This window comes from Limulus polyphemus, unplaced genomic scaffold, assembly GCF_000517525.1.
Source record: "Limulus polyphemus unplaced genomic scaffold, Limulus_polyphemus-2.1.2 Scaffold5222, whole genome shotgun sequence".
NCBI lineage: Eukaryota > Metazoa > Arthropoda > Merostomata > Xiphosura > Limulidae > Limulus > Limulus polyphemus.
In genome coordinates, this window is record NW_013670832.1 from 10,881 (window position 1) to 19,775 (window position 8,895).

The 8,895-nt window shown below is 35.1% G+C and overlaps 1 protein-coding gene across 5 annotated transcripts in view; it reads right to left on the bottom strand.

The window, feature by feature from the left end:
* LOC106472292 (calbindin-32-like) overlaps nucleotides 1–8,895 on the bottom strand; it is a 35,077-nt gene that overhangs the window by 8,635 nt on the left and 17,547 nt on the right. For 3 of the 5 annotated variants that reach the window (XM_022400887.1, XM_013932925.2, XM_022400886.1), the window contains one exon: nucleotides 3,546–3,631. The exons of the other annotated variants lie outside the window; for them this stretch is intronic. In XM_022400887.1, the coding sequence (XP_022256595.1) occupies nucleotides 3,546–3,631 (86 nt within the window). The remainder of the gene's footprint in view (nucleotides 1–3,545; nucleotides 3,632–8,895) is intronic. 5 annotated transcript variants of the gene reach the window in all.

An 8,895-nucleotide genomic window follows, 5' to 3' on the forward strand; every position in this document is an offset into this window, starting at 1 on the left:
AGTTTTTCTTCATTACCCATTCAAGCCGTCTCCAGCTATTATTGATCGTATGTTTATCCCAATTTGTCACTAGAAGGCACTGCAACTCATCTACAGTAGCTGGTTTAGGGTAGTGGTTAGCGATTTTCTGGTTCAGTTCTACCCAACAGTTCTCAATGGGATTACAATCTGGAGACTTTGTTGGCCATGGTAATCTTGTAATGTCCTCCTGGTTGGGCATTTACTTCAGTTCTGCTATTACTGTATCCCAGACATACAACTGGTACTCATTTATAATAGTGACAAAGAATCGGTGGCTGGATCCAGTAAACGTAACAACGACAGATGTAATGCCCCTTCTTGTGTCTATACACTTGTCTGAAATTCCCAAGGGAGCAGTCCAAATCACGTTTTACATGATGCCCCTTAAATGATAGCAAGCTATTCCTTTTGTGATTCTATCAGCAGTAGTGGTTGGGGTGCCAACAAGGCTGTTTGTCTTTATTTCCAAGGCTCCAGTTCTGGGATAAACCTGGGGTTTGTAACCATGCCTTCCTTTGAAAAAGGTTTCAGGAAAAATTCCAATTAAATCTACTTTCGACTCAGCCACTCTTCGGGGTAGTGAATCAACTCAAGACAGTAGTAGTTACTTACGGGCCATGTCTTGTTCTGATCAACACAAACAGAATCACAGCATTTGCTTTCAGGAGTACTAAACACTGGTAGTCATGGCACTATACAGACTTTTTCTTAAGGCTTCTACATACTTGGTTTCAAATAAAGTCAGCTATCCTGCAATATCCTTACTTTTGTATCAAGCTAGACTTGCCTGAAGACTGTCACAACTACCGTAGAAAATTCAGATAACCAATTGGTATGCTTTGTTAGTATTCTGAATTTCCAGAATCACTCAACATCCAAGAAATATTCCTCCAGATTGATTCCAGTTCCTCTTCATCTTGTTGATATGTTTTTGTACATGAGACAAACATGATTCAGCAGTCATTCACAAATTGAAACAGGGAACAACAAAAGCAAATAAGTCACAACAATTTGCACAAATCAAATTGTCCCCCGCTATGACAGCGGTAAGTCTCCGTACTTACAACGCTAAAATCAGCGGTTCGATCCCTCTCGGTGGACACAGCAGATAGCCCCGATGTGGCCTTGCTATAAGGAAAACACAAACAAATCAAATCCTGATTACTACGGTATTCCTTATTTATGGAATATGTATTTTACACGCGATCTGATCCACATGTAGGAGATTTGAAATATTTTATTTTCAAATTAAGTGGAATGCCTTAAGTAAAGGAACACATACACATTGTACACTGACGCAAGCACAACCTTTATTTCAACTTATAATAGAAAATGAATAATAGGAGGAACACCTTGAACACAACTTAGAATGGCAAACTGATAGTACCAAATTAAAAATGAAAGAGAATTGCACTTAAAATCCTACGAGATAAAGAAAACTTTCGGAAATGCTCTCCAAGCCAGATGTACTCCTTGGAGGTTAAGTGGGAACTCTAATTTTAAGGAGAAACTGAGTAGGGATACACTATCACTTCTAAAAATTCAGTAAGCACATGCAAAAAAAAGCATAGCCTACGGCAGCTTTATCTTCCCATATGAGTTTCAAGTTAATGATGTTACAGGATCAGTCTGTTGGGTTAGCAAAACCCTCAGACTAACGAGAATACAGAAAAAGTCTAGATTAGCAAACCACAGGACTATGTTTATGAAGGACCAGCAACAGTTTTGTCAGTTTTAACTTAAGCCATAAGGAAAGAATATAAAAATAGAAATTAAAACTTTAAATATAAATGGTAGAAGGATGTTTATAACAACTATATTTTGGTGAGAGCGTTAGTTCTAGGTTACAACAAGGGTAATTTGAACTAAATAGTTTAAAATAAGTTGCTGTGTCTACATGTAGTATGTATATCACCAAAGTGGTTTTGGAATTTTCAAGTGTTTATTTTGTTTAATTAATAATTCTACATGTGTTTTTTCTCACTTTCTTTCCTTGATATAGTTATACTCTAATTCTAATTGAGAATTTAAGCACACATATGTTTTCATAGCTGTGATTTGTGCTGTGGTGTCGAGATTGGGGTACAGCATTTCTTCTACCGTGTCTAAACAAATATTTTTAGAAATAACATACACTATATTGGTTATTTATAATATGCCTATTTCTAATTTCCTATATGCTCATGTATAATGAAAATGAGCTTGTTGCTCTTAAGAAATCTAGGCTAAAGTTTCTTTTGTTTGCAACTAATTTCAGTAAAATTTAATAAATAAAACTACCATACTTAATATATTTCCTGTGCCTATTAATTATATATATATGTGTACAATCTCCCAAGATGTTACAAATGTTTGTTTGTAATCAGATAATACACTGTGTAAGGTTATTGGCCCCTTTCTTTCACCTTTGCGGGCATCAGCTGTTGCATACTGATCACGTAAAGCTATGTAGAATATTAGAGATATTTTATGTAATACTTAACAAGTAAATCTTTTTTTCTATTCTGTTTGGAAAGTTAAGAAATGAAACAGAAGTTTCTGATTAGTATTTCTCCTATGCTTAACAGGTCGTTTTGAATGATGATTAGATTTGTGTTTCCAATATGATGTCAAATGCTTGATAACTATGTGTAAAAATAGTTTAACTAATGGTTTTATTGTGATTTTTGCTCTATTTAGAATAGTCAAGTAAATTCATGTTTCATACAAACAAATTGGTCATCTTTTTAGGTATTCTTTCAACTAATTCTTATTGTGATGCTGCGTTTTGAACATGTAGGAATTTGTTTGATTCATTTGAAAAATGAAGTCTTTACGGCTGCATTACTCGATATAGTACAAACCTGTGTAGGAATTATAAAGATGAGACATAACTTATCTCTGATTCGTAGTGGCTAGATTTCTCTTACTTTAACTCGAAATAATGCACAGTGTTAATGTCATTGTTTTGTTTTAATAAATATTGAAAGTAAAGTTTAGAACAACGTTGAAATATACTGTGACAATCTGTTGACTTTTTTTTTTGAAAAAAGGTTAACCCATACAAGCAGCCATACACTGAGTCTTAGAATTTAGTTTATCTAAAACTTAGAGGATTCAGGATTTTAAAAGTGGTTAGTTTTTATTCTAACTAGATATAAATGAATTACTATAAGAGGAAAGTAATTGACTAGGAAGTACAAAATTTACACTTTTATTGATTCTGATTAAAGCAAATGGCTGTCTTTGTACAAATGGGAACATTAGCTTATCAGCGTGATGAGAATATATATTTATGTCAGTACATGAGGAATGTACTTATCGGTACAATAAGGATTATTAGTTATCTTAATACATGTGGTTAGAGATTTACTGACACAGTAAGGATACTTATTTATATTGTTAAGATATTCAGTTTATTAGTCTATAGAGCGGGTATTTCTAGTTATTTTAATACAATGAACTTGGTTTGGCGTTCAATCTTTCATTATATAGCAGGTGTTTTCTTTTGGCAATCTATTTCATATTTGGGATGTGTTTCTTACCTCTGGCCCAATATCACTAGTGTTGACACTTGACACAAATTCTCTTAGAAAATTATCAAGTTCTTGGTCTTCAATATAACCATTACCTAAACAACAAAAAGGGTACAATTATTGACAATAAGTTAAACTGTTCCTCATTTTTTGGCAGCATATAACAACTTAAATGAGCTGGCAATTGTATATAATACAGACATACTGCTTAAAGCGTATAACAAAAAGAGTATATCATGAATGTTTCTCAATTCTTTTGTTTTCTTCAATTCACCTTTTTGAACACATATTACACGAATTATTTAACTGCTAATCTTTAAATTCGTTAAAACATAACATAAAATACAAAGGGTTAGATTCACTTTATAAGAACAATTTACTCACTCAAAGAGAGGTGTGATGTGACATATACGAGTCATAACGCAACGTGTAACATGTTTAACACCCATATACATGATTCAGTGTATTTCTGACTACTCGAAATGCAATGCCACCAAATATAAACATATAACTGGAGGATATTCTTACAGGATATTCATTTTCTTCTTCACAATTTGCGTGCAAAGCTGTAAAAGGGACAAATACAGTGCCTTGCAAAAGTATTCACCCTCTTGCAAACTTTCTACATTTTCTTGTCGTCTTAGTTTGCACTAAGGAAACTTTCATATGGGACTTTATATTTAGAACCTACACAATCTATTTCAAGTTGAGAAAACTAAGAAACGCTGATATTATGTTAGTAAGTTAAATTTTCAAAGAAAACTATAATATTCTCAGTTGCAAAAGTATTCAACCCCTTTGCTATAGCAACCCTAAATCAGTTCAGGTGCAAAATATTAGTTTGAAAATTAGTGTAATGGTCTCTGTCTATGTGTAATCAAAGTGGTTTAACTTAACGTCGGAGTAAATGCTTCTGTTGAAGCTTCAACTCACATAGTGATACGAAAAATCAACCATGGAGATCAAGGAACTTTCCAAAAAAGTCAGGGATAAAGCGATAGAGAAGCACAGATCAGAAGAAGGTTACAAGAAAATTTCATAATCGTTGATTATCCCTTTGAGTATGGTGAAGTCCATCATTAAGAACTAGAATGTGCTTCATACCATCCAGTCACTACCCAGATAAGGGCCACATTTCTAAACTAAGCAGCCGGGTAAACAGGAACTGATTAATGATGCCAGTATGAAACCAACAGTTACTTTGAAAGATTTGCAAATTTCCATGTCTGAGATGGAATTCAGTGTTCATACATTGACAATGTCCCGGTCCCTACACAAAGCTGGCCTGTATGAGCGAGTGGCAAGAAAGAAGCCATTACTGAAAAAGAATCATCTTAAATCTCGTATGGAGTTTGCGACAAAGCATGTAAATGATACTGCAGACATATGGCAGAAGGTTTTGTGGTCAGAAGAGACAAAAAATTAACTTCTTGGCCTAAATTCAAAGCGTTATGTCTACTGCAAACCAACACAGCACATCCCCTAGTCAACACCATCCCAAATCATCAGCAGGGACTGAGAAGCTTGTCAGGATTGAAGGGAAGATGGACGGTGCAAATTACAAGCGAATCATAGAAGAAAACTGCTTTAGTCAGTCAATAATCTAAAACTTGGTCGAAAATTCATATTTCAGCGGTACAATGACCCGAAGCACAAGGTGAAAGCCACACTGGAGTGGTTTCAAAAGAAAAAAGTGAATGTCCTGGAGTGGCCCATCTAAAGCCCTGACTTGAATCCATTATAAAATTCAGGGCAGGACTTGAAGATTGCAGTCCATCAATGATCTCCAACAAACTTGCTAGAACTGGAGCAATTTTGCCAGGAAGATTGGGCAAAAATTACACCATCCCATTGTACAAAGCTAATAAAGACCTATCCAAAAAGACTCGCAGTAGTACTTGCTGCCAAAGGGGCTACATCAAAAACTGATTTAGGAAGTTGAATACTTATGCAATCAGCAAATTTCAATTTATATATTTTCTTTGCGGCTTTTGCTGACATTCAACCTCTTTCACACAAAACAATGTTAAGTTTGATTATTAAAGTTTTGAATAAAAACAAGTTTAAAAAAATCATAATGCATAATTGGTATTTCCTCAAAATGTGGCATCATTGGGGTGAATATTTTTGCAAGGCACTTGTACATGTAGTCAGATGTTGGATAGTCAGCGTGATCTCGCTAGGGAAAAATCTTGCCACACTAATCTTCTGACAAAGCAGAATCTATAATGTATAGATGAAGGTAAAGGTGTGGATTTGGTGTATCTCGATTTTAAGAAACATTATTTGATAAGGTGACACATAAAAGGCTTGTTAAGAATATCTGTATATGTGGAAGATAGATTGCCTCATTAGATAGAAAACTGGTTAGATGGCTTAAAGCAGAGGTTGTTATAAACGAATTTCAATTAAACTGGATTAACGTCACGAGGGGGATAACTGAGGGTTCAGTATTAGGACCTTTGCTCTTTTCGAATTACATCAATGACATAGATGAAGGAATAGTAAATAGATTATCTGAAAATAGCTGATTACATTAAAGATTTGGTGTTGCTGGCTTTCAAGATGATTATACTGCTTAACAAAAGGATTTGGATTATTTCGTAAGTTTGGCAAATAAACGGGAGATGGCTTTTAATTACAACAAAATGCAAGGTAATGCATGTGGAATATCATAATTTGCATTATTTGTTTGTTTGTAGTTAAGCACAAAGCTGCAAAATGGGCTATCTGTGCTCTACCCACCACAGGTATCGAAACCCAGTTTTTAACGTTGTATGTCCGCAGACATATCGTTGTGCCACTGGGGGCATTCAATTATGAGTATAATTGAGTATAATTTCGATGGGAATAACCTTAACAGTGTTATGCAAGAAAAAGATATTGATGTTCTGGTTCATCACGCTCTCAAGCCATTCATGCATTGTACTGTTGCTAGTGGCAGGAAAAATAGTATTTTACGTTGTATCTCCAGAAATATTGAATACAATCTAAAGAGGCTATAATTTCATTGTATAGGTTTTTTTTCGGGTCATATTTGGGGTACTGTCTTGGGCTCCTTACGTCAGAGATGACATTGAATTGACGTAAAGATTCAAAGAAGAGCTACGAGAGAATACGACAATAAGTTAAGATCATTCATTTTGTTTTCTCTTGAAAAAAAAATGAAGAAGAGATAATCTATTTGAGGTGCTAAAAATTGATAGTGTTGTGAACCACATCATTTTTTGTATTTAATGGTGAGAATGGTAAGACTAGGGGACACAAATATAAATCTTAGCAGAGAAGGAGTTATCTCCTTCTAAGACATGTCTATTTTTTCTAACAGGGTGGTTGCTTTTGGAACAGGTTGCTTTCAGATGTCATAAATTCAGTTAACTTTAAGGGAGTTTAAGAAAAAGCTTCAAAAATAGGGGTTGGCTTCAAAGTTTTTAGTTTTGATTTTAATTTAATGAATAGGACGGCTTAGATGGACCACAAAGTCCCTTGTTATCCTTCAACATTATACACATAGCCATCTCTGATATTGAATTGATAAACTTGAGGGAAAACAGTTGGTGAACAGCACCCACTACTAACTCTTGGGTTACTCTTATCTGAATGAATAGTGACTGGAATGTGGTTAGGTTTTCTATTGGCATTATGTAAGTTTTTTCGTTTGTTATTGGATGATGACAGCCTTGAATAGCACTAAGAAAATTATTGAATTTGGTGCTCAACTTTAGATATATTGCTACTTGATTAAAATGTGGTAATATATTTTATTTTGCGTTTCTGTAATTTGCCTAACTTTAAATGGTCCCATAAGCCAACTGGAACTGGAATTCCACAGTATTATAAGTACTAGTATAAACATGATATGTCAGTACTAAATCAAATATTTATTCAAAAATGCATTTCAGCAAGTATTGGCCTAACAATATTAGATTATCAAACTTAATGTATTATTTGATGGTTTTAGAACGATATATATTTTGTAGCGGTTTCTATTATTGGATGGGTTCTTTTTTAGCAATTGGTAAAAATAATGTAAAGACCAGTCATTTCAATGAAAGTAAAGCAGTTCATTACTTCAGCTGAAAGTTCAACAGATTTCATGTTCTTTAATATAATTAACAATATCTAAATGATAACCTTAACTTCACGAATAAATAATGCTAGAAATTATTTGCTGCCTTATCCTGTGTCTCTAGTACTTTAGTGCTTTATTAAAACAGAAACTCAAAATTATGGTGCTGAAATAGTTAACGCAGACTAAGTAATTAAACAACAACTTCCTACTACTACTCTGTTCTAGATGGTGGATGACCTTTGACTTGGAATGCATGGATTATGTAAACCACGTCATTTATTATTTTCACTAAAACATTGAATCCTTCCCAACAACTACTTAACTCCATTGTTTGTCCTGTCTTGCAGCGAGGTAGAGGTAGGGACTAGCATATCCTGCTTTGGGCATTCAAATCGCAATTTGTGGGTCGCAGATTCGAATCCTATCAACATACATACTCGCCCTTTCAGACATAGGGGCGTTATAATATGATGGTAGCCCAAGAGATGGTGTTATGTGGTATTGACTAGCTGCCCTCCCTCTAAGCAGTTTATCAGTTCTAAATTATAGTTGGACAGTGTACACTGAGTGGTCACAAGTAAATAGACACCTAATTTTTCGTCATTTAACTCATTTATGCTAACTAATTTGTGTTCACAGAGCACTATATAAATTAAAATCGTCCGCACACTAATTATATTGTGCTACAACATGCCTATAATTTAAGGTTCTCTCCAATTGTCAGATTTTGTTAGAGAAAGAATAGTTGGTCAAGCAGATGGTGAAATAAGTCAGCGGCAAATTTCGCAGAATTTGGGAATCCCGCTTTCGACAGTCAACAAAATCATCGTGCAGTTCAGGAAACTCGGCAAGGAAACAACTGAGCAGCGTCCAGGTCGTCCTGGTCCATCAGAGAGGACAAAAAGGGCTGTCAAGAGGAGCATCGAAATGGATCCAAGATTAACTTCTGCAGAAGTGGCCAAAGTTGGTGGGATGAGCCCGAAATCTGTTCAACGGATTCTCCACAGATTGGGTTATCGTTGCAGAGCAGCTAGACGGAAGCCCTTATTAAGACCTGCCAACATAGTCAGACGAAAGAAGTGGGCAAGTAATATGATGATCAAGCCTCTGGACTTTTGGAAGACTGTATTGTTCTCAGACGAATCAAGATTCGCTTAAATTTAGGACAGTGGAAGGATATGGGTCTGAAGAATGCCTCACCAAGAGTTTTGGCTCAACAGATTGCAGCCAACTGTGAAGCATGGTGGTTTCAGCATGATGGTTTAGGGCGCTGTTTGGGTTGGTGGG